Source organism: Melospiza georgiana, chromosome Z (assembly GCF_028018845.1).
Source record: "Melospiza georgiana isolate bMelGeo1 chromosome Z, bMelGeo1.pri, whole genome shotgun sequence".
Taxonomy (NCBI): Eukaryota; Metazoa; Chordata; class Aves; order Passeriformes; family Passerellidae; genus Melospiza; species Melospiza georgiana.
This window is the reverse complement of record NC_080465.1, coordinates 3,657,689-3,682,375: the sequence shown is the minus strand read 5'-3', so window position 1 is coordinate 3,682,375 and position 24,687 is coordinate 3,657,689. Positions and strand designations below refer to the sequence as shown.

Below are 24,687 nucleotides of genomic sequence, written 5' to 3'. Positions count from 1 at the left end.
GACTCTTGTCCATTTCATCACTGAGCTGCTCACAGTTTTGTATCTCTGACTGTTAGCTCGAAGGAAAGATACTGTTTTTTCATATGCAGTGCAGGGGGTGTGTGGGAAGGGAGGTGTCCACACTTGTGCACTTCTCAGGTTCTTTTCTATATGGTAAAGAACTGAGAAAAATACTGCACAAACTAAAATTAATCCCTGAGGTGAGCAAAGGTTGTTGTATTTCTCTTCCAGCTTGAAAGCAGGCAGGTTCTGGGGCGGAAAGTGCCAGTTTGTGTTCACAGTGTAATGACTTCATCGCTTCAGTACACTGTGTTGCAGTCAGTTCTTTTCCAGAGAATGGTTCTGAAGTTCTGCTGGGTCAGCTCAGGGTGTGGGTCTGTTCAGGCAGCACATGGGTGACCTGTAGTATGATTTACCTGTGGAAATCTTAGATTAGGAACTCTAAATGAGCACAGGAGGTGAGACAGGCTGTCAGACCTGCCTAGAAAGACCATCTTTAGTTTCTGTTACAGTGAATTGTAGCTCCTCACAGGCTTCTGATATTTCTGTTCAGTAGTTATTCTGTGCCCAGGCTGTCACCTGGTAGAAGAGTATTTGCAAAAATTTGTTCTGGGCTTTATAGGCTCTCGGCCTAGAGCTTCCCAACAAAAAGTTACAGCTTTGGGTAATTAATGTGCAGATATTTTTTTCAACTTTGGATGAAAGTTGAAAGTAGACTGAAACTCAGTTGTTTTAATACAGCATTTTTGTTTTGCTCCAGAGTGCTGGACCAAGGAACTGAATTGTATCAAAATATGGTATTTCATGATCCCAAATGTTTGAAATTTAGGAAACTGCCTTAAATGCCTGTAAATGCCAGGCAAACATAATGAGGCCCTTATCAGCAGGAGCTGTATGTCTGTGTCAGCACACCAGTGGTTGCAGGGCCACTCTTCCCTTTTGCTCCGCAGGGATGAAAATCTCAGTGCTATTTCAGCTGCCTTTGTGGGCTCCTTGGTTCATGGTCAGGAGGTCTGGATTGTGTTGGGGATGGAGGGAGGGGAGTTCAACGCCGTGGCACACTGATTCTGCTGGATCTGGTTCCCCCTGTGTTCTCCTGGCTTAGAGAAGCTTCCTAAAGGTGCTTAACTAACCTAAGGCATAACTTGCTGGCTTTTAAAATGCCAGACATTAATTGCATAGGCTTTGCTGGGATATCTCTCAAATTTATAAAACAGGGTAATAGTCAGAAGTAGTGTCAATAACTGGAGGCATTGGACAGAACCTAGAAAGAGAATGTAAAATATGAGTCGGTTGTCAGAAGCAAATAGCAAGTTGAGGCAAGTGTAGTAAAGTAAAGGCATCAAAATATTTTACATGTGAGAAGAAAAGTGAGGGAAACTTGTACACAGATTCCCTCTATAATGAGGGAAGATTGATTACAACATCCTTGCAGGGGAAAAAAATTTACATTCTGCTTCTGTAAAAATTAATGTGCATTTGTTAATTATGTTGCTATAGCAAAAGTTTCTTTCTGCAATATTAGTACAGCATTTACACCTCTTAAATTTTATTCTGTTACATAATATAGGGTTATTAGAAACTACCATTTAAAACTGTAAATTTTTCTATTGCTTATAAAATTTAAACTACCATTTAAACTACTATTTAAAAGTGTAAATTTTTCTGTTGCTTATAAAATTAAATTTCTGTTGCTTATAAAGAGATAGCTTAATAGATGTGTTGTTAGTCTTACTCCTCTATGATTATAGGCCTGGCATGCCTTTTTTTTTGTTATAAACTTGCAAGTAGGCTTCAGGAAGTTCTCTCCTTCATTTGTTACACTACTCTGACAGACACTTTAGTCTCATTTTTTATTAAATTTGTCTTTTCAAGTGAGGCATGCCTTGGACTGATCCGTGATACCTGATGTAGTGCACAGACTCAGCTGACTGAGAGGCCCAGCTGTCGTTGTCAGTCTGGTCTGGAGAAATCCACTAAATTTTACCATTAATTTAGCAAACAAAACTTCATCAGTCATCTATACATTATGTCTGAGAACATCTGACCTAGTAAGATTATTTAGACAGCAAGATTTTACCATTTCAGGTGACAATAACTTTAAAACAGGAGACTTCTGCGTGCTTTTTTCTTGCCTTCCTTTGGTTGCTCTATTGATAATTTAAATGAGATTGCCTGGGTAAAAAAGGCAGCGAAGCAGTGCAAATGATGCAGAACCACATTGTGCTTGAAAAGCACCCTGATGAGTTTGGTCTGTTGACTAAAATTCTTCAGCACTGGCTGTCTTAGAGCAACTTCAGCTTTTTTTCTTTAAAAGGAAAGTATTCTATGAAACCATGAACATTTTTTAATTACACAGTTGTGTATCTTAAATCACATGATAGATGCAAAACTGCATCTAGCTATGGTACAGATATAATCTGTAGAAAAGTGGAGTCACAGAGTGGTTTAGGTTGGAAGGGAACTTGAAGATGATCTTCCAGTCCACATGGCCTGGACAGGGGTGGCACTCACTTTTTATCATCTCCCTCTTTTCTTAAGGCCCCTTGAGGTACTGAAGGTACCAGCTCATTACTCATCCAGCTTACATTTGACTTCTGTCACTGAGATTAGACATGTGCTGGGATTTGATCTTGGGGAGATAGGAAGCAAGTTTGTCTTGACCTTCAGGTTTTGACTGGGGGGAAAAAAGCCTAACTTAAAATGACAGAGATTGTGAGGAATGTGGTTTTCACGTGTTTTATCACTTGGGGTTTCTGAGACCATGTTAGTCAGCAGTAAGTTAGTTGGAATGTGTTATACATTCCAAAGTATTTCTTCTTCCATTGCTTCCTTCTAATCTTCCTGTGTGCCCATGAAGACTTTTGTTTTTGATAATTTGAGCTTCAAATTATATTGTGTGAAAAGCCACTGGCTCTTGTCCTGAAATCAGGATGCATTTATATTCCCTGAGCTATCTCTAGCTCATTTATATGAATGCATAATATTCAGACAGCTTTTAAGTGAAGTGTGTAGTATTTTTTTTTCTGTTTGTGTAGTTATGGTGCCATCTGTTTGTTTAGTGTACTTTTTTACATATTTAAAAAAATATATTTTGGTTTTCAGGTCATGAGCATGGTATCAGGGTTTGCACCACTGATTACTGCAGGTATTTTCTCAGCCACACTGTCATCTGCATTAGCATCTCTTGTGAGTGCCCCTAAGATCTTCCAGGTAAGTAAGGGAAGAAAACAGTAATATTTTGAAGAATGATTAATTTTGAGTCTTGATTTTTGGAAGGGGGCTGTGACATGCTGCCGTCATTATCCGTATCAGATGACATGAGTGGATTGTTCTAATATTTACCTGTTGTTTAGAATGGGAGAACAGTTTGTTACTGTTTGTTTGGGTTCCTGAGTGTATTTTGCTCTATCTTCTTTTTAACTATTGAATCTCCTTCTCTGTCTTACTTTGGATTAAAAGAAGTTAAGTGGGGAGTCAGTTGTATTGATGCAGAGAACTAGTGTGTATATTGGGCAAAGTTTCCACTTCCTGAGAAAATAAATTATGTAAAAAAAGACTTTGTGATTTTAAGGCAGTAGTCAAGTAAAACAAACAGTTACAGAACAGCAAATTTGCTTCTTGCAGGTGGACATTACTTAAGGATAGAAAAGTGGAAATGCAAAATGTCGAGATGCAATGACAGCTGAGAATACAATTAGTCTATGGTGGTTATAAACGATCCAGAAGTGTTCAGAAAGATACTATGTAATGGAACATGGCATGAGCAAAATGCATGTTGACTTTTGATTATTTTTTTTTTTTTAATTTTTCCCTTAGGCTTTGTGCAAGGACAGCATTTATCCAGGATTTCAGATGTTTGCTAAAGGCTATGGGAAGAACAATGAGCCACTGAGAGGATATATTCTAACATTTTTAATTGCTCTTGGATTCATACTAATTGGTTAGTTTGAAATTTTAGTAATTCTCAATCCCCTTTTGTCCTTTAGAAAGCATTCCAGTTGTGACCTTGAACTTGTCCTTTATAAAGCATGTTGTGAACTCGATGACAGGGTCCTAGAGATCTAATGCACAGCTTAATTCTAAGTCAGCATTCTAAATCTGGTTATTTTGAGGCTTACTTTCTCCTACCTTCTAGATACAACTCTCTCAAGAGCTGCAGTAAATTTTAACTGCACTTCTCTTTTTAATCATAGGTATCTGTCTTAAGGTGCTGCCAGTCAATAGAAATACATCCTTTGCTTGAGACAGTGTTAACGTCCTGTAAATATGAAAGTTTATTTCAGATTTTTTATAATGGCAGCTTCAGTAAAATGCAAACTTGCATAAGCAATGTTATTTAAAATGTAAATGCATTTAATGTATTTAAAAGTTACAAATGGTAGAGCTGAGTGCCAACACTGCTGTTGCTAAAGGTTCTCTAGGTTATGATTAATTGCACATGTTCTCTGTAGGTGGCAAACTAATTGTGCTGTGTCCATCTATGAGTCCTGTGCCAGCGTGTTTAACTTCTTTTCCCAGTTTGCTCTGTCCTCCTTCCTTCACATCTGCTTGAGGCAGAGATCCCCCCTTGGGGTCCCTGCTGAGCCATGCTGACTGGAAGCTTGATTGCGGCGAGAAGCTTGCAGACTAGGATGGCGCATTCTGCATGTTGATCTTTTTTTTTTTTTTTTTTTTTTTTAATGATGGTGAGAGTACACATAAAAATATTTTGTACCGTGCTGCCTCAAGGAAAGGAGAGAGCATCGGGTTTTTCCCTCTCACTGAAGGGGGTGTAAGCACCACTGTTGGTCTGTAATATTTAGATCTTCTGGAATTCTTCAGAACCCAGTGTGTTAGTGCGCTGTTTGATCCAAGCCCTGCTGGGAATGAAATTTTCTCAATTAATGATCTTGAGAAAGTATGCAGTGCTTCCAGAGTGCTTCTAGAACACTTGGTAGTGCTTATATTTTTGAGGCTGAAAGCTACACTTCTTAAGTGTTAAAAGAAAACTTAGTAAATAGGAGGTCATTGATATAAATTCTGTCAGCAAAAGGGTAAACTGCATTTCCTTAGAATATATCAAAAAATGAGATTCTTTACAGCAGAATTTTTTCACTGTAATCTTCAAAACCATTGAGTGATACCTTTGATAACTCCTTGCTTTCTTTTTTTTTGTTTTTCATTTTACAGCTGAACTGAATGTCATTGCTCCAATTATTTCTAATTTCTTCTTGGCCTCATATGCCTTGATTAACTTCTCTGTATTCCATGCTTCTCTTGCAAAATCTCCAGGTAGGAACTACTCATGGCATTAAAAGCTTAATATTTTGTATTCATGGGTCTTCTGAAGTTTTGAGAACTGGGTGATCAAGTAGGGCTTGGGGGCTACTGATTTTGTCATCTTTGCTGAGGGAACACAAGATAATTCAGAATTGATTCGTAAACTCAGGAAGAAAACATTTTTGCTAATTCAGTAGCTGGTGCTGGCAAAACCACCTTTTGTTGTCTTCAGTTTTTGTTGATGTTTCATATTTCAGACAAGAAGAAACAGGAATTGCTGGTGGTATTGCCCCATTTTTATAGTCCTTAGTGTGGGTTAAACTACAGAAATAAGCCAAAATAAGCTTATTTTATATATAAATAAAATAAGCCAAAACCTGGTACCTGCAGAACAGATGTACATTATAAATCCCAGTCCACAGGCAGTTGTACTGGAATAACTCCCCTAAGAGCTTAAGTTACTGAATGGGTAGATTTGCTTTTTTTCTTCTCAGAAGGTGGGTATAACTGTTTGCACAACAGTTCTAACTTTAATAACTCTAAGTGTTCATGGAGGATTTTAGGATAAAGTTGTGGCAAATAATGTAAAACTGGCAGTTTAGTACTTGGATGTACCCAATTTCTGTTTGGATATACCTGTCCTTTTCATGTAGTGAGAACTCCTATGTGAAAACAGTAAAAATGCACAACTATAAACCGTAGTAAGAAACTGAGGTATGAGAGGATGATTTATGCTCTTCTACCTTTGAAAGGAAAAATCTAATGTCACACAACCTGGTGCAATAGACATACTAGCACAAGCATCCTCAAACTTCCATCTGAGCTGTGCTCTTAGGGTGAAAAATTAGGAGCATTTACATATCTGTGTGAGAAAGCTGGAAATTCATTTGAAAGGTGTTGGAAAATGGAAAGCATAAATGTGCCAGTCTGCATTTACATCACTGAAACTCAGATGTTCACATGCAATGGATGCAGAATACCAGGGAGGGGAAGGGAAAAAAGTGCAGTGCCATCCTTCTTTTACATTTTAAATTCAAATTAATTTTCCCTCTCTTTTTCCTACCCTCCTAAATTTTATTTTGACTAGGTTGGCGGCCTGCTTTTAAATACTACAATATGTGGATTTCTCTCATTGGAGCTATTCTGTGCTGCATTGTAATGTTTGTCATTAATTGGTGGGCAGCACTTTTAACCTATGTTATAGTCCTTGGGCTTTACATCTATGTCACTTACAAGAAGCCAGGTATGTACAGGGGCTACTTTTGGTTGTGGAGGGGGGAAAGAAAGGAAAAAAATATGGCCTTGGCAGGGAAAAACCCCAGCAACTTCTTTCTGTTTGGACCACTAGATTAAATTTCTGTTTCAGCCTTTTTAGTTGTGATTAAATGGAATTTTTCCTGCATAGTCACTGCTGTTCCCCCTCCTCCCAAATTATGAAGATGCCACGTAGGCATAAATGTCTGAATGGTAATTGGATGAAAAGGTGCATATGGAAAATGGTAAATTCATTGTACCTATCAAGAGATGTATATGGGAGGAAAAAGATGATAGTGGAGTCTTACTTTTCCTCATAAAAATAGTAATCTGAAAGGATCTTAATCTAGCAGTTTTCCACTGAAAGTATCTGACTTTGTTTAGGCAGTGTTTTGAGATTCAGTTTTTTCTTTGCTGTGGTATAAAATCACTCAGCACAGCATTTTTTCCTCAAGTGGTGTTCTTTTGTGAAGTTGTAACTTCTGTGAAGTTGTTGTGGTCTTGGAAATGTGGAGACAAAAAAAAAAGCTACTCCCTTCCTTAACTATTTTGCTTAAACTTCTACAGAAATGTTATCTTCAGATATAATTGCCTGTTAAGCTGTAGGGTTTGTTGACTAGTGTTGCATAAAGTGTAGCAAGGTGTAGCTTAAATCTGTGGGTTTAGTCAATGTCCAGCATTTATTTTGTGATCATGAAGCTTTACAATGGACAACTGTAAATAACACATTGGAACCTCAAATCTTTGAACAGATGTGAACTGGGGATCCTCGACTCAAGCCTTGACTTACCTGAATGCTCTGCAGCATTCCATTCGGCTCTCAGGAGTGGAAGATCACGTGAAAAACTTCAGGTAACACTGAAAGATGGGAAATTCTGTTCTCTAGGCTGCTGTCACAAGGTTTGCTGTCAGGGTTTCCATCCATTGTTCATCTCCTGTGATTCATCCGAGTAAATGGAATTGCAGATTGAGTGGGGTTATGAGTACAGGTGCCATCCTCTGAGGTTATGAAGATCATGGCAGCAGCACAGTTTTCAACAAAGCACCCATGAAAATGAAATGGAGCAGCTAAGGAGATTGAGAGAGATTACTTTGGGGATTCATGTGGTATCACCAATTATTTGTGATGATGTTGAAAAGTGATCTGTAATGACTTCGGAAGTTTGGACACTTCCTCTTTTAAAATTGATTTAAAAGTTGCCTTTGACTTACTTGCACTGGGTTGGCTCTGCCTTCTGAAGGAAGGTAATGTAAAAAATGAGCAGATGATTCCAGGATTTCTGCTGAACACAAAAAAATATAAGCTGCAGAATGCAAGGGATGTGACTTACTAGTGGGGAAGAAAAACTTCATCTCTCTTACCTAGTCTTGTCTAAAATCTGTTTTTGAACTTTTTAAATGTGTAGATTTTCAGATTTAATGGGATTACTGAATTTTTATGCAATTAGTCATAGATCTGCTGACAGCTGGGTAACAACTGAACTTTTCTTAATTTAACATAGTCTTGTAAAAGTGGATGAGTTTATTACATTTGCAGTGATGAATATGTTGTTACAGCTAATACTTGGAAGAACCTTTTCTGTTACTGAAAACCCCCAGAACTCCAGATTAATTCTAATTCCAATCTTCTTTTCCCCCCCTCATAATTCTAGACCTCAGTGCTTAATTATGACAGGTGCTCCAAATGCACGTCCCGCTTTGCTTCACCTTGTCCATGCTTTCACCAAGAATGTGGGCTTGATGATCTGTGGCCATGTACATATGGTAAGTTTATTCTGTCTTTATAAAGTTACTTTGGTGGTGTTTTTCTTCTCTCAGATTTGTTGTTTGGTTTGGGTTTTTTAACGTGTTTGACTTTGTTTGTGGCTCATGTTTAAGTTTTGGTTTGTTTATTTGTTTGGGTTTTTGGTTTTGTTTTTTGTTTTTTTTTTTTAATTAAAGCATCATTAGGCATTAAAAAATGCATGAAGAGATTTACTGGTAAGTTTTGCTAATGGGTCATCACTATGCCAGTTAGGTGTACTACAGGGAAAATTTGTAAAAAATCAGTACCTTTGATAATTTGATACCTAAACTCTGAAGGACCTTTTACTTCTAATTGAAGTGAACACTGGGAGATTGATTCCTTTGTAGAGTTCTGACAAAAAGCCTGACAGAAAAGAAACCTTCTTGAGCAGGAACTCAATATCAGTTTAGTTACTAGTTATCAATAGCTAAAAATTGCTTTTAACCTTCCAAGTAGCTTTTTATTCCTTCAGTTATCAGATTAATTTATTGTCAAGTGTTTCCTCTTCCCTTTCTGACCAGCCATTGATAATTCACTAAGTATCCTTGGATGTTTTGGTCAGAATACCAAATGAGGATGTGTTTGCAGAGGTTCTGCAAGGATATAATTCTGACAGTTCTTACTACTTAGTGCCTTACGTGGCAAACTGGAGTGGTTTTTTGATGGTGGCAAGGAAGCAATTTTCAAGTTATTTTTCTTCACAGTCAGCTTGTCATGAGTTGTGTTGATTGACATACAGGGTTGCTGTCATACAGTGATCTGTACCAAAACTTCCATTTAGCTACGGAGAGGCTCTGGCATCTCTGATAAATTCAGATAAATGCATTTTACCACACTGGAATTGTGTAGTTTTGCTTCATATCTTAAGGCCAAACCTCTGTCACATCACTAGGAGCATTTTAGCAAGTGCGTGACTCAGAGATGTAATGCAGGACTGGCACATGTCACCTACCCAGACTTGTGCAAGGCCTTCAGCCCAGCCCTGCGTGACAATTGACATGTCCAAACTGAGGAGACCTGGGTTTGAAGGGTGTGGGGTTGAGTGGATGAGGAGCTGGCTGGAAGGACACAGGCAGGGAGTTGTGATCAGTGATTCCGTGTCCAGCTGGAGCCTGGTGATGAGTGGTGTCCCTCAGGCTTTGTCTGGGACTGGGACATCCTTCATAGGTGACATGGACAGGGAGAGCAGGGCCACCCTCAAAAGGTTTGCAGCTCACACCAGGCTCAGGACACACCTGGAAGACATTGAAAAAACATGTATTACTCTTAAATGTTTTTAAATTTATTACACCTCCCAAGTGTGACTAATCTAATGAACAGATTAAAGCAAATCAAGTTAATGCAGTCCGCGTACAGATACTCTGTCTTGAAAAGCTTTTAATTTCTGTCTATATAAACTTCATATTTCAGTGAATACGAAAGGAGAAACTGAGGACTGCTAGGGAGATAAGATGTCACAGATGTAGTCACTGCCATTTAAAAGTAGGGCTGTACAGGAAAGAAAAAGCTGGTGTCATCCTTCTTGCAGGAAAGCAGCTCTGCAGATTCTTTGGGAGCCTGTTCTTTCCCTATTTAAAATGACTTTCTTAAAGGAAGGGTGGCACCACCTCATTCTTCAGTAGCTTTGACCATTTGGTTGATTCTGTGTCCTCCTGCAAAAACTGGGCTGCTGTGTTCTTGATTATTCCTTGTCTTGTATTCTGCATTTTGATACCTAGGAGGAACACAAAAGATTCACCCCAACAGAAATAACATAAAGGAACTATTTAAAGAGGAGGTGACTTTGACTGCAGGATTCAAAGACTCCCATAAAGTGTAGTATTAAGTCATCCTGCGTTTGTGTGTATTTTTTTACAAAGCCCTTTTCTTTTAAAACCATGTTCATGCTTTGGAGGACAAGCTGATTCCCACCCCCTGGGGAAGAGAGTTGTGCTCAGCAGGAACAAGGTTGATAAAGTTTGAGCAACCCTCTTCCTAAAGATGGTTTAAAGTTCTTCACTTTTTGCTGCTGATAGTGCCTGCTGTTTTGTGGTTTGGGGTGTTGTTGAAAGTGCTCAAGCATGTTTTGAGGTTCTGTGAATCTGAATTTGTTTCTAGCAATGACTAAAAATTGGGAGGGGCTTTTTTACTCCCATTACTCCTATTCCTAATTCTTGTTCCCCATCCCTGTTATTATTTTCTTCTTTTGAAAGGGTCCTCGGAGGCAAGCCATGAAGGAGCTGTCAACTGATTTGGCCAAATATCAGCGATGGCTAATTAAAAACAAGATGAAAGCTTTCTATGCACCAGTGCATGCAGAGGACTTGAGGGATGGAGGACAATACTTAATGCAGGTATTTAAAAAAAAAGGTTACATTGCTGAAGATGCCCATCAAAATCAGAAGGGGCTTTATACTTAGAAATACATTCCTTTTGCAAAATTACCTTCAAGCTTTGAAAATATTGTTCTCTTAAGCAGAAAACAGAACCTTTAGTTGTGTCAGTAACCTGTTATTTTATAAAATACTACTTCTTGTTGTTCTTCTTAGGCTGCTGGTTTGGGTAGAATGAGACCTAACACCCTTGTTGTTGGATTTAAGAAAAACTGGAGACAAGGTGATATGAGAGATGTTGAGACCTACATAAATTTATTCCAGTAAGTAGAAAATACAGAGTTTAGCTGCTACGTTCCATTTCAGTATGTTTGGTAGTAAGAAAGTTCCTAGTTACATGAAGTCTCTTTCAAGTGGACCTGGGTTTTCCATTCAGCAACCTTGAACACCTTGGGACCTTTCTGATATGAAAATTAACAAGCAAATCTATATAGTTTAAGCAGATTAGAAATCTCCATAGTAACTTTCTGCATCAAAAAAGAGTTGTGGCAGAGGTCTGAGGTTGGAGAGCTACTGTCTGAAAAGGAGGAGAATCACTTTGCTCACAAGATGCACAGCACTGACACACAGGCTAATACAGAAAGGAGAAAGGAAATCCCAGAGTAACTTGACAGTGTTGAAAGGCAGACCAGTTGTGGTTGAAGACTTAAAGAGTAACTTGTGCTGCTACTCAAACATTTAAGGAAAAAAACAATGCTTATTTTACTTAGAGGTTTTTGTGTTCAGCTGAAGTGCTGGTTAACCCACTTCCTTTGTGCTTTGTATTTCTCATTTTCTGTGCTTTTAAAAGAGAGAGAGGATGGGGCTTTAAGCTTTACAGGCAGATATTAGGAAAGGACCAAAAAAAGTCATCTCACCTAGGTCTCTATGAGAAAAGCAGGGGCACCAAATACAGTGGAAAAATAAGGAAACACATTGGTTAGTTTTTCTTTTTTTTCCTATTTTATTTTGGGATGGCTTTTGCAGGAAGATCTGTCAAGGTCAGCAAGTCATGTGGTTCCCCACATCCCTAAAGAAACCTCAGGAGGTAATAACTGCAGGTCAAATGTCTTTCTGGAAAACTAAAAGTTTCTGAAGCACACAAAATAGAAACACATCTAATCTCTACAAATCTAACACATTAAATAATGAAATTAAAATGTTCACTAATAGACAAAACAAATCTCAAATCAACCTCAATTTTTCTTGCACTTGTTATAGAATATATTGATACGTCAAACATTTCTAATCAAGTCTTACCATCTCTAAAGCACAGTGTTTAATTCGTGTAATCCTGAGAAATTTCTGTCTGTGGAAATGATGTGGGAGGGAGTTCTCTGATTTATGGTTGTTTGCTCTGAACAAGGTACTTATATGTAAAGGATGGTGATTAATGACTAATGCAAACTGTATGATATGGTTAAGTTCATCTTTTTCTTGTCTTATATTTTGGGTTGTTACTAATTTTACTCCACCTTTACTCAGCAATTTTTTCAGGGTTTTTGCTCTTTCCTACAGTAATGAAGTTCTGCCACTTTATATTTGAGTGGAGTGAGTTTCAGTTTTTTCAGATGTAATGCTAACTTACAGCTAGTTTGATATTAAATTGCATCATCTTAGGTGTTTTCAATACCCAGATGTTTTGGAAAGATGTCAGAAATGTTTAGTCCTCAGATCAAAAAGATCTACTCAAACCCCTTTCTTGATGGATGGTGATAAGAATCTAAATTTCTTGGTGGATCTTACTACCTCTGCAGAACTTGAGTGACCTATTCATTATGATTTTATTTAATCACTGTTTACGTAGTGTAGAGATGGAGTAGAAGGAATAGGTATCCTTTCTAAATACTATTTTTCCTAAAATGATGTTCAGGTAATGTTTTGGATTTGAAGCTAAAGCAAGTTTATAATTTGAGACTTCCAAAGGCAGTGCTCATTCACTGGAATTTGTTCAGGGAGGGTGCATTTTTCATTTGGAAAAGAAAAAGCTTTAAAATATTTTATTTTTATTGCTTTTGTTTAGTGATGCCTTTGATGTTCAGTATGGTGTAGTCGTCATTCGCCTCAAGGAGGGTCTGGACATTTCTCACCTTCAGGCCCAAGGTATGACTTTGTTCCATGTGGCAAATTTGCTGTTCTAATTCCCTTCTAAAACTGCATTCTGAAAATATTGAAGCTCAGTTAAAAAATCAACAAAACATCTCTACTGTGGTACAATAAAATTCAGTGAAATTAGTCAAGTCTGAACTGTAAGATAGTAACCCAGGATCAGCAGCAGAACTTGGATTTTCTGTGTTTCACATTTTTGTATTTGCGCATTTTATACAACTGCTTCCAGAAGAACTGCTGCTTTCCTGAAACTAATTAGTGATGCTGGCAAGTTGGCATCAAATATTTGGGGCTCAAGCCCAGAAGTTGTAAAATCACAACAAACACTGCACTATGCAGGGATGCCATTGAGTTTGGTGTGGGTTGCCAACCCCTAACAGACAAGTTTAGGGACTCTGATTCAAATTTGGAAAGGTTTTCTATGTAGAAGACTTGGTTGTGCTTTCTGAGTAGAGTTCTTAAGTGGAGTGGTGAAATTTTAGTTAAATTCCAAGCCTGTGAGCTTTGGTGCAGCTGCCCTGATTTGATCGTGAGTAATTTATTCGTGGCTTGCACCATGCTCTGCTGCTACCATGAGCAGAAATGACAAAGGCAGGAACATCCCCCTGAAAGAGGAGGATCCTTTGCTGGCAAAGGTTAATCTTTTAGTATTTTTAGTCCCAAAGAGTAATGTTTTAGTATTGGAGAGAGTCAAGGAGCCTGTCAGCATGTGCAGGAGGGCAGAGGCGTGTGAGAAATGGCAAGGAGTGAACCTGCAATGTGGAAACAACACTGCTGAGAAAGCTGGGAATGTAACCCCAGGCTGTCAGCAGGATCTTGGTGCCCACTGGGGACTTGGTGAGTTTGCTTCAGCTCTGACAGCTGCTCACAGAAGCCAAACGTGGGAAAAAAGGCTTGACAGCGAGACAGACACATTGGTGTGTGCTGTGCCTGAGGCTCATCTTCCTCTCGGAGTTAAAAGCAGAAACAAAAAAACATTTCACCAAGTGATTTCTTTCTTTTTCATTTTCTGGTTGTAGTTCCAGAGTGTTACCTAGCCCTGGTTTTACGTGGTGTGGTTGCAATCAGCTACCACAACCTGGGAAAGGAGCAGAAAATGACAGCTCTGCTCAGGGGGAGCCTCTTTATGCTCTGAAGAAGTTCACAGGATATTTTTGTGTTGGTTTTCCCCCCTCCTGCCCTCTTTGCTGTGGTCTAACAGTTGCAGCAGCATGTAATTAATTTCAAACCGACTCAGAACAGGCACATACCTCTGTTGATACAATTTGTAGCAATTCAGTGGTTTCTAATAGGCTTTTTGCTTTCACAAAGATTTGCTGTCATCACAAGAGAAGTCTCCCTGTGCCAAGGATGTCATAGTGAAAGTGGATTACAGCAAGAAGTCTGAGACAGACACTTCCATAGCTTTTGCTCCATCAGCCAGTGAAAGAACTCCCACCTCACGCAAAGGTAACTGCTAGTGAGCAATGAACCTGGAATTCTCATTCTTTCTCTCCCTCATTCCTCCTCTGTTCCTCTCTCTCTCTCTCTGCCCAAAGATTATTTAGGGGATTTTTGTGTGTGTGTGGAATAGAAGAGTTATGCTTTTATAGATGTTGATGCCTAATCTCTTAAGTACCTTGTCTCAGATCTTACCAGTATGTAGAATAAATATTTGTTTCAAGACCCCTAAATAAACCAGGAGGTAGCCAATGACCTAAAATAGATTTTTATTTTTTTTGTAACTGAGTTTGAGAGACAGTCAAAAGTGCTTGAGGATTGTGCCCCACATCTTACAAGTGATGGGAAGGCTGCTAAATTTATGGAGGTTTTTAAATCTCAGACTAGAATATTATGTGCATATTAACAGATACAAATCATTCAAGATACTTTGATATGACAATAAACAGCTTTATTATTTTCTTACAAAGCAAAAGCCTTAATAGTTAGATGGGTAGTGGAGGTAGATATAATTTTTTTTGAAGTAGAAATGAATCTTAGGATTTGGTAGACTGCATTTGTGTGCTTTTCTCTGTGCAAAAAAAAACCCTGCTTCATTTCACGTCTTTACTTTCTATTTTTTTTAATTTACATTTGTATTGTGTTCATTAATATCACAAAGGAAATTAACCTTTTTATTTTGTATCTCTAAAAACCTTCCAGAGGAGGATGAGGATGGAAAGACTCCAACACAACCACTGTTGAATAAAGGCAGGCATTTTCCATCTTTTTGTGTTAAATCATTCTTTCACATTGTTGATTTTAGTTTTCCTTTTGTAATTCTTTCTACACCTGAGTACCAGAGAGGAAAATACCAACCATGCAATGTTTATTTGCTTCTTCATATCTGCTTTAGAATGTGCTTCATCCTTAGGGCCTAGGCTCTGGGGGAAAAAAAAAGGCAACATTGTGGAAATTCCCAGAAGAGGTTGCTACTGAGACAGGATTGTGCATAAGTGTAGGAATAAAAAAAAAAAAAAAAAAAAAAAAAAAAAAAAAAAAAAAAAAAAAAAAAAATTAAAAAGCTCTTTTGGTAAAGTAACATTTGAAATGTATTCATGGCCTTTCTGCTTTCCCAGTTGTGTCTCAGGTCTGGCTCCTTGCTTGGTTCAGGAGCATGTGATAGTGCAGTGGAAGTGCTCTCAGTTTATTCAGTGTACCTTCCAGAGCCATGGTTGTTGCTCTGTTATTTGCAAATAGTTAAATAGCCTCAAAACTAAGGCTTGGTACAGCTACCCACTGAGGTGAACATGTTGAAATAATGCAAAGTGTTCTTTCAAATCAGCATTTTGAGGAATTAACTGAGCAGTTTTCACTAACTTGTTCTGAGTTAATCAGGTATTTTTGCCTTAACTGCAATTAATCTGAACTGTTTTGAAATTGTCTTCGTAATTTCAGCAGCTAGGAGCTTCTGTGTTTTAATAATGGAGAGTGAGATTATATCTTGAAGCACAGGATGGCAGTTTGGAAGAAGTCCCAGTATGCAATAAAGTAGTACATTAATGTAAATCAGTCACAGATGTGCTCTAAATTTAAAAAATTCCTAATAAAATAAGGACAGAGACAAATGTCCAACTCCTGGCTCTTGCTCAGACTGAGGTTTTAATTAAGAGAAAGAGGTCAGGGATTTTTTCCTGCAATTCAGAAATGGGATCTGTATTATTCTAACTGAAAATGCTATTATTGTCTTGTCCTCAGTAAATCAAATAACTTTGTTATGCAAAGCAGTACTATTTGCAAAAGGCCCAATATGCATAAATAGCTTTTAATTTTACCACATGCTTAAAGAAATCTGGATTTAAGGAGATAATTACTTAGGACAAGACATTTACTTGTAAAATCACTTACCTACATATCTTTAGGGAAGTTCTGTCATTTGCAAGAGGTAGAGTGTGTGGCCTAAAGCTCTGGGGCAAAGCTAATTAAATTGTCCAGGCAAAAGTCTGCGCGGGGGCCTCACACATCCTTTATTTCTCAGATACCAGCTAAAAGACTTCAGCTGCTGAAATTATGAGCTTCTAGACGCCCTAAATACAGCCAGTTCAGTTTATATCCAATCCATCAAAATTTGGAGTTGGGTTGGGGGGTGTTAAGGAAAATTTTCATTTAAAAGTAGGTATATCACAAAATGTTAAGAGTTGCATTTGATGATTTTCAATGTGATTAAGCGAAACACTTGAAAACCAAAATTTCACTATATGTTTTTTCCAGATTCAAAGAGCTCCTCCTCTCCTTTAAATGTGACCGACCAAAGACTTCTTGATGCCAGCTCTCAGTTCCAGAAGAAACAAGGCAAGAGCAATATTGACGTCTGGTGGCTCTTTGATGATGGAGGTAATGTGTTTCATAATTTAAAACCTTTAAATGCTGATTAAAAAAATACTGGAGTATTCTGGATTAGTTGTTAATATATATCTGTAAGTCAGTTCATATAAAATCTGTACTGTGTAATTTTACACTGTAAAACTGTGTAAAAAAAAAACAAACTCTACAATTTTCTAAATTTGTCTGAAATTCTGTTCAAAACACAGGTTTGACACTGTTGATTCCTTACCTTATCACAACCAAGAAGAAGTGGAAGGACTGCAAGATCAGGGTGTTCATTGGTGGGAAAATAAACAGGATTGATCATGACAGAAGAGCGTAAGTTTGCCTCAAAAATTTCATTTCAAATGCTAATACAGCATGTTACACATTGGATTACTTCTCTTTCTGCATGCCTTATTTCAGTTTTTCTTTGCTGGAGGTGTGATCATATTCTGTTGCCTTTCTAAAGAAAAAGGTTTTGTTTCCCCCAGATTGTCTTTGGATGAGTTACCTCAAACTAATTTTTCTGCAATACTATCTGACACTATTTCCAAATATCTTGTGAGATTATCTTCAAGAGAGAGCTCTTCTCTTATTTTAAAGCCATAAAACTGTTTGTTTTTTTTTTTTCCAAAGCAAGTTGTTGATTTATAGTCATATGCCAAGTCAATTTGATTTTTATCCTTGTTACATTTAAGGTGCCTTTTTTTGGGGGGGGGATGTTTTGTTGGTGGGGTTTTTTTGTTTGTTTGTTTGTTTCTTAAACCAGTGGTTTTTATTACCAAGCAACTATCTGTTTAACCTTTGAAAAAGTTAAAATTATGATCATGTATAAAAGCTTGTTTTTTCTGATGCAGGATGGCCACTTTGCTCAGCAAATTTCGGATAGACTTCTCAGATATTATGGTCCTTGGGGATATTAATACTAAGCCAAAGAAAGAAAAGTAAGTCTCAAAACACATCTTGTCTGTTCATTGAATTTGTGATTTCTTTAATTTAGAACACTTAATTCTTTCCTACATATGTTGTGGTGGAGAAGATCCTGTGTTACTCAGTGTTTCACAAAAATGTGGGAAATTAATTAACAGTAACTCTCATGTCCAAGAATATAGAAATCTTTATTTTTTAAATCTCTGGCCCTTAGATTGTAATAATAAATTCAGAAAAATGAAGTTTTTAAAGAAACACATCTCTGAATTGTCTGAGCAATCTTCTTTAAGAGATGTTCACCAAAACTTAAATGATCTGAATCTCTTAATGTCTTAGTTTAGGTAACAAAGCTTGCTCTTGAAATAGCCTGATTTGGATTTTTCTTTTTTTTTTTCCTTCTCATTTTTTAACTTGGTTGGACTTTCAGTGTACACAGGAATGATCATACATATGATATTTCATTCTTTCAAGTTCAAAAAAGCATTAATTGTAGATGGCTTTCAGCACAAATTTAGAACAGAATGTGTATGATCTAAAAATACCTTCCTTTGCCATTATCCTCCTTTCCCTTCAGGCCTTCTTGAGTATGCTGAAGTTGTAAAAATATCTTTTATTTGGGCATGCTTTTATCTGAAAGTCTTGATACACCGTGGAATTTGGAAAGTGTTATTTTAGAACTTGGCTAAATGCTAAAGTTAATGTGAGTTCTTTTGTACCCTTTTTAGTAGTTTTTTCTTAAGTGTATAGAATACATTGAGCAAGGAAAATAAAGGAAAACAAAATATTTCTGGCACTCTGATGCTTTTGGGTATGCAGTTTCCAGGAGCCTGCTGCTGTCAAAGGTGTAAACTCATTTATGCATCACAGCTGAGATCCTGGAACCATGTGGAATTATTTTTGTTTATTAGAAGTAATCCGTGGATTACTTCTGAGAGCATTTTTCTGTCTCGGTGGATACATCCCCACAACATATCCAAAATATTCCTAAATACCATTTAGGTATTAACAACAGCTGGGAACCAAGTGGAGGAAGATTAATTTTCAACAGGTGCTGTGCTGTATAATAATGTTATTATTAGATCTGCTTTTTGCTCAGCCAAAGAATAGCAAATCACATTTGTTTCCTTTCTTTGGATTAAGGCGAAGTTATTGTACAGTAAAGACCACCAAGGGTAGATATAAAGATATTTTGTTTGTGATGTGGGTGTTTCCTGGAGGAAATGTAGGTAAAAAAAGTAAGGCAATGTGGCTTCTTCTTTCCAGCAGAAATTAACTCCTCCTTGACCTTCAGAAGGTTTTATTCTGAAATTCTTGCTCTAAAGTCCTGATAAATCACAGTGTTCCTATTCTTACAAGTGCAGCAGGAAGACTAACTTAGAGATCTGTGTTTTTTTCATTTGAATGTGGCTCTTGGACTGTACTGGAAAGAGATAAAAGAAACAAAGTAAAAAGATCAAAGCCAGAATCCAAACAGAAATACATGAGACCTGATAGCTGATTTTTACTGGAACATGCAAATTCCTCCTCCTTCCAAGTTAGTTCTGAAGAATGTGCTCCCAGTTATTGTACCTTTTTTAAGGATGGTACTGTTGAGCTTTTAAAATTAGAGGTAAATTTCTGACCTGAGTAAAGTTTTAATTGTGTGGCGAATTGTTTGCTGAATCACAACATCTGTGTGTGTGTGTAAAAAGCTGATTTGATGTTCTAACTGCAACAAGCAGGCGAAAAAAAACCCTTTTGTTCATTTTTACATACCAGTAAAACTTAATTGCTGGTACCATGAAAATAATTATTGATGTAAAATCTCCTGTCTGCTCTAATTTTTGTTCATTTGATCTTTCCAGTATTGCAGCTTTTGAGGAAATGATAGAGCCCTTCCGACTCCATGAGGATGATAAAGAACAAGAAGTTGCAGATAAAATGAAGGAAGATGAACCATGGAGGATAACAGATAATGAGCTTGAGCTTTACAAAACAAAGGTTCTGGCTTTTTTTAGAATGTTACCTCAGCTAAATCTTCCTTCTCCTACTTCATTTGTGGTCGTGATGAGTTAATTCCTGTTATGCTCTCTTTTCCATAGCAGTTTTTTAATGAATAGCAGATAAAAAGTAGCATCTAAAACCATTTAGATGGTTCACAAAGGCAGAAAGGTTCTGTATGTAAGTATGAGCAGGGCCCAGGCTGCTTTCCTACAGTATTTCCACATTTAGTTTAGAATCATTCGTCTCCAGACAGGTGTTTGAGGTGTTTGTCTTTTTTTTTTTTTTATCAAGCTAATAATTATTATTTTTAAAAAACAGCACTAAAACCAAGCAACACTTTGTGGTGCAGAGGAGCAGTTGAAGGTTTGACATCTTTCCCAAGCAATTGTGCGGCACAGAGACAAAAGTACAAAAGTACAAAAGTATTTCTTCTCAGGTGTTTCTTTGCATGAGAAAATAAATGACGTCCTGTAGCAGGGAAGCACTTGGCTCACTTACACATTCTGAGCTGCTGCTTGCTTTTTTCCCAACCTTACAACCATTGGTTTTCAATAATGAGGAGTTTCCACATTGAGATGGAAATACCTGCTTTTTATTTCATTCCAGGTGGTGATAGTGTTTTCCCTGTCTTTATTTTTTAAAGAATTTTTTGTAGTTTTTAAACAAAAGCTGTTCCTAACAAGCTTGATCTTATTTACAGACTTACCGACAGATTAGGTTAAACGAGTTGCTGAAAGAACATTCAAGTACAGCTAACATAATTGTCATGTAAGTAAATTACTTTAACTTGTGGTGCTACCTGAATAGATATGGACCAGTAATTCACAATATAAATGGAAATATAGATCAGGAACAGGTCTTTGCCTTGGCGTATTCAAGATTTCAGTTCTGACTGTATTTATTTTTTAGAAGTATGGAGTCACCATTCTGCTGAAGAAAAAAATGTTCTTTTTAGTGTTGTGCTTTTGATTTTGCTGCTTTAGTTGATGACATCCACATTTGTGGTGCAGCTCAGGACTCTCAAATTCTTTCTACTCCTGTGTGCAGTTACTCCCCTCTTTCTCAAGTCCTTCGTTTGATTTCCTTTTCTAGGGGATCTCTCTGTATAAAATTGAGTCATTATCTTGCTCACAGATTTTTGGGGGATTACTTTGGGTGTGAACAAGCAAGAGGCAGATTTTTGGGTGGGTTGTAGATTTCTTACTGCCGTATTTTAAAATGCTGAGGATGAGTAAATGTCCTCAGCTTAGGAGGATTCTGCATGAAGCTGCCTGAATATTAAATGGTGTTAACAGGCCAAAACTGAGGGGGGAAATAGATGGAAATGCCCGTGATGCTTCAGGCACAAACTTTCAACTCATTAATTCTAAGGAGGGGTAAAAAATAAAATTAAAAATATTAGTAAATCTGACTTAGATGATTCTAGAAAGATCTAATTGCTGTCATGTTCATTGTGATGCCGTGGCCGGCCTGGTGTCTGCGCTGAGTGCAGTGTGTTTCCCCTGTGGCCTGCAGGAGCTTGCCCGTGGCACGGAAAGGGGCCGTCTCCAGCGCCCTGTACATGGCCTGGCTGGAGGTGCTCTCCAAGGATCTGCCTCCAATCCTGCTGGTGCGTGGCAACCACCAGAGCGTCCTCACCTTCTACTCGTAGAGCGCGGCCGTGGCTCAGCTCTGCTGGGATGGTACCGCAGTGCCCGGGGAGAGAGGCTGCCTGCTCTACAGCTCATCAACATCACTAAGGCAAAAAGTGACTCTTCTTTCACTGTTCACTGACTTGAAAGCACACAAGGAAAGTCACTGTATTTCTAAAAGTTGTGACATCTTCAGTTTTATTCTATATTTTCTGTAATTTAATCTTGCTTAATGGGGGAGGATTCCTTGTTAGACTGAAGAACAAGACGAGCTTTTTGTTTGCTATTTGAATAGCAGCAATAAAATGTTGTATTTTTGATCAATGAAAGGATTATAGATTTATAAAAGCCTTTTAGCCTTGAGGTGCCTTCTGAAATTAACCAAATCTCACCCATACATCCTATTTTGTAAATTTATATAGAATGTCAAAATCTGCCTTCAACTAAGAGTTTCGATCAGACTTCCTTTAGTTTTTAGTCTATTCCATATTACAATAAAAATGAATGCTGCTTTTCAGTCTTCCATTGAGCTATTAGTTCTTAGTACTGTATGTTTTCTATCATCAGAAAGTGTTTTGGTTTTTTGATTTTTTTGGTTTTTTTTTTTTTTTTTTTTTAATTATTATATCTGTTAGATTTAAAGGTGAGAATTGGGGCAGGTCAATTGAACTAAAGCAAATCCTTGATGTTACTGCCGCTAAGTTTTGTAACAGTTAAAACTAATTCTGCTTGTAGAGAGGGTCCTTTTTCCTCAGATTTGACAGTGTGCACTCCTTTGGCAGTAGTCTGAGACAGAGAGCTGATTTTATCTACCTTGGCAGAGGGTGGTACACTCTTGGTCTTAGCTCTGCTGTGAAATCAGGCTCATCTTGCTGGCTGAGGCTTCCTACCTTAATACAAATTGGAAGAAAATAAAAGACCTGTCCTAGTTCTTGGCCTCTTATGTTTTAGTGTCACTTTCAAACTTATTTTTGAAACAAAACTCGACTTAAGGCTTGAATGGGGATAATATAAGCAATGTGATGCTATCTAACAGAAACCAGTAAACACTATGTGGAATTGTGCTATCCAGTATGAAACGTAAAAGCTGCAGTTCTCTCGCATTTTTCAACAAATGGTTAAACGGACCACTAAGTTCTTAGGGGAGATGTTTTTAGGTCAATTCATTCAGTTGTCAGAAAATTAATTAGTCTTATTAAATAATACTCAGGTTTTATCGTCTAGCAGTTTTGATCTATTCCATACATCCTACTTTATACATTTTCTATGTTCAATAAAGAAACTGCCAGTCTTGTGTGCCCTTTCATTGTATATTTGGGAAACTTCATAATTTAGCCTACTGCAAACACCTGCAAAAGATATTTCACTTGAGCCTTTGTATAAAGGTTAGTAATGTGAACTGTTTTTTAAATTCCTAATATTTTTTTGGATAGAAAGGATTGCCTAAAAACATTTCACAAGCTTTTGATGTTAACATTGGACATGCTACTGGATCAGTTTACCAGTGGGTGAGTGACTTTCATTTAAGGATGCACAGAAAAGGTTTTTTGGTTGGTTTGGTTTTTTGGGGTTTTTTTTCCTTTTTTTTTTTTTTTTTTTGTTGTTCATTTGTTTGGTTTGAGGTTTTTTTCTTTTTTGGGTTTTTTTTGGTTTGTTTTTTTTTTTTTTGTTAAATACAGGATCAAATTGAAATGTAACTGTTCCTTTTGAAGGACAAAGTGTAATCATTGCGTGGCAAGGTAGAGCTTCAACTTCTTGTGATTAAAGATAAAAATACACTGTGCAGTGTACACTGTTGTCAAGTTCTTGGTAAACTGCTAAAAATCCTTCTTTTTTTACTCTCTCTTTTTATTTTTTATTTTTAATTTCTGCCGTTTCTGTCAATTGGATTTGAGACTGTGGAATCATTTCACTTTTTCAAAACTTCTAGAGAAAAACAAACATGCATGTCTTGCTGCTAAGTGTGAGATAACTGATGCCAGCATGAGCCCAGCTTGTTGTGATAAAACATTGTAAGACAAGACAGACAGTGTGGGGGCAGAGTGATGTTTCCTTCCAGGCTGAGGGGATGTGGATCAAACGTACCAACATAAATATCACCGGTTTTACAGTGTTTTGTAGGGGATAAGGTGGTCACGTTGTGCATATGGAATCATTGCCACGTTTCTCCTCGTTTTGTGGGTAACATTCTTTTGAGCAGATGGACAGTACGGCATGGACTTAGTGCTGCTATCTTAAAAAAAAATACAAAAACAAAACGTGCACAGGTACACTTATTTAAAAAAGGTTTATTGGCCCATTCAGGAAACCATTGCTTGTGATCTGTAAACACAACACAGAAACCAAATGAAGTGTGTGTATACATGCATATATGTGTATAAAATTATATAAAGTATATCTAAATATGCATAATGGGGATAGTTAAGGTCATGTCTGTGAAATACCATAGGATGCTTTTTCACATGCACTCTCAGGAGTCCACTAATACTAGGGAGGAGGGCAAGGTCCAAGATTATTTGCTCACTTAAATTTGAACAGTAAATGGTAATTGTCTGCAACAGATGTCAGTTAGTGGCAGTCACTCCAACTCCTGCTTTGATTTTGAAGCCAAATTTTACTTAGGTTCCAATCATCATTAATTAAGTGGAAAATTAAATCACTTACACCTGGCAATTCATACCTTCTTATAGATTAGGTTCCTTCGTATGGGTTTAGAAAGACAATAATAGCTGGTGAAAATCAATTATTTATTTGCTCACTTGTATTTAGGTTTCCTTTTACATACATTCTTTTTATATGCTTTTTTTTTTCTGACATTACATATTTAAAAAAATAACTAAAAATAATTTAAAAGATTTGAGCGTTAGTGGGTTGTGGCCCACTTGGTTTGAGGATGTAAGATTTGACACTGTACTGTAACTGTCCCACACAAATGCTTTTCTAATGTTTTAACGTAATTATTGCAGTTAATACTTTGTACCAGGGGGATGTCACTGCAATAAAAGAAGTGAATTCAATACAAATCTCTTGTCTAACAAAGTTTTTTTTTTCTTTTTTCTTTTTTTTTTTTTTTTTTATGGGATGGGAATAATGTTCATAATTCAACAGGGTAATGCTGAATTTGGTTCCTGACATGAATATGCTTATTGCTTCCATCTAAAAATTGCTTCCATCTAAAAATTACCTTTGTAGTGGAATTTGCACAGGACCAGTGGAGCTTAAAGCAGTTCATGTGTCTGGTATAAGACCAAAACTATGTTGTTTTTTTGGGGAGGAATGTTTTCCTCTCATAGGTCTAGAAGAAAATAAGAAACTAACCATGTAAAATTGTAAAACCTTGTAAAGTTTGCCATGGCTGACCCATCCTCAGCCCCTGGTGTGTCTCAGCTGCAGTGGTGGTATCTGAAAATCTGCTCCAGTCCATTTTGCCCCTGCATACGCACAAGGACTCTGTTAACTCCTCTTTCTCCCATTAAAATAAAAGTCCACTGAGACATGGAATGTGTTGCAAAAAGAGCTTCTCGGACTGTTGCAAAGTTGCTTTTTAAGCAAGACATGTTTGTCCCCAAATTCAGTACACTCAACTAAGAAGTAC

The 24,687-nt window shown here is 37.3% G+C and overlaps 1 protein-coding gene across 2 annotated transcripts in view; it reads left to right on the top strand.

Moving 5' to 3' along the window:
• The window catches only part of SLC12A2 (solute carrier family 12 member 2), a 56,311-nt gene extending 32,196 nt beyond the window's left edge, over positions 1 to 24,115 (top strand). The window contains exons 11-27 of one of the 2 annotated variants that reach the window (XM_058044621.1): positions 3,106 to 3,213; positions 3,820 to 3,943; positions 5,173 to 5,274; positions 6,350 to 6,505; positions 7,269 to 7,368; positions 8,169 to 8,280; positions 10,495 to 10,635; positions 10,831 to 10,937; positions 12,677 to 12,756; positions 14,074 to 14,211; positions 14,905 to 14,952; positions 16,453 to 16,575; positions 16,773 to 16,884; positions 17,406 to 17,492; positions 19,323 to 19,458; positions 20,162 to 20,229; positions 20,977 to 24,115. In XM_058044621.1, coding sequence (XP_057900604.1) covers positions 3,106 to 3,213; positions 3,820 to 3,943; positions 5,173 to 5,274; positions 6,350 to 6,505; positions 7,269 to 7,368; positions 8,169 to 8,280; positions 10,495 to 10,635; positions 10,831 to 10,937; positions 12,677 to 12,756; positions 14,074 to 14,211; positions 14,905 to 14,952; positions 16,453 to 16,575; positions 16,773 to 16,884; positions 17,406 to 17,492; positions 19,323 to 19,458; positions 20,162 to 20,229; positions 20,977 to 21,112 — 1,878 coding nt within the window. In that variant the 3' untranslated portion in view covers positions 21,113 to 24,115. The remainder of the gene's footprint in view (positions 1 to 3,105; positions 3,214 to 3,819; positions 3,944 to 5,172; positions 5,275 to 6,349; positions 6,506 to 7,268; positions 7,369 to 8,168; positions 8,281 to 10,494; positions 10,636 to 10,830; positions 10,938 to 12,676; positions 12,757 to 14,073; positions 14,212 to 14,904; positions 14,953 to 16,452; positions 16,576 to 16,772; positions 16,885 to 17,405; positions 17,493 to 19,322; positions 19,459 to 20,161; positions 20,230 to 20,976) is intronic. The other variant, XM_058044622.1, reaches the window with a different exon arrangement.
• The last annotated feature ends 572 nt before the right edge of the window (positions 24,116 to 24,687 follow it).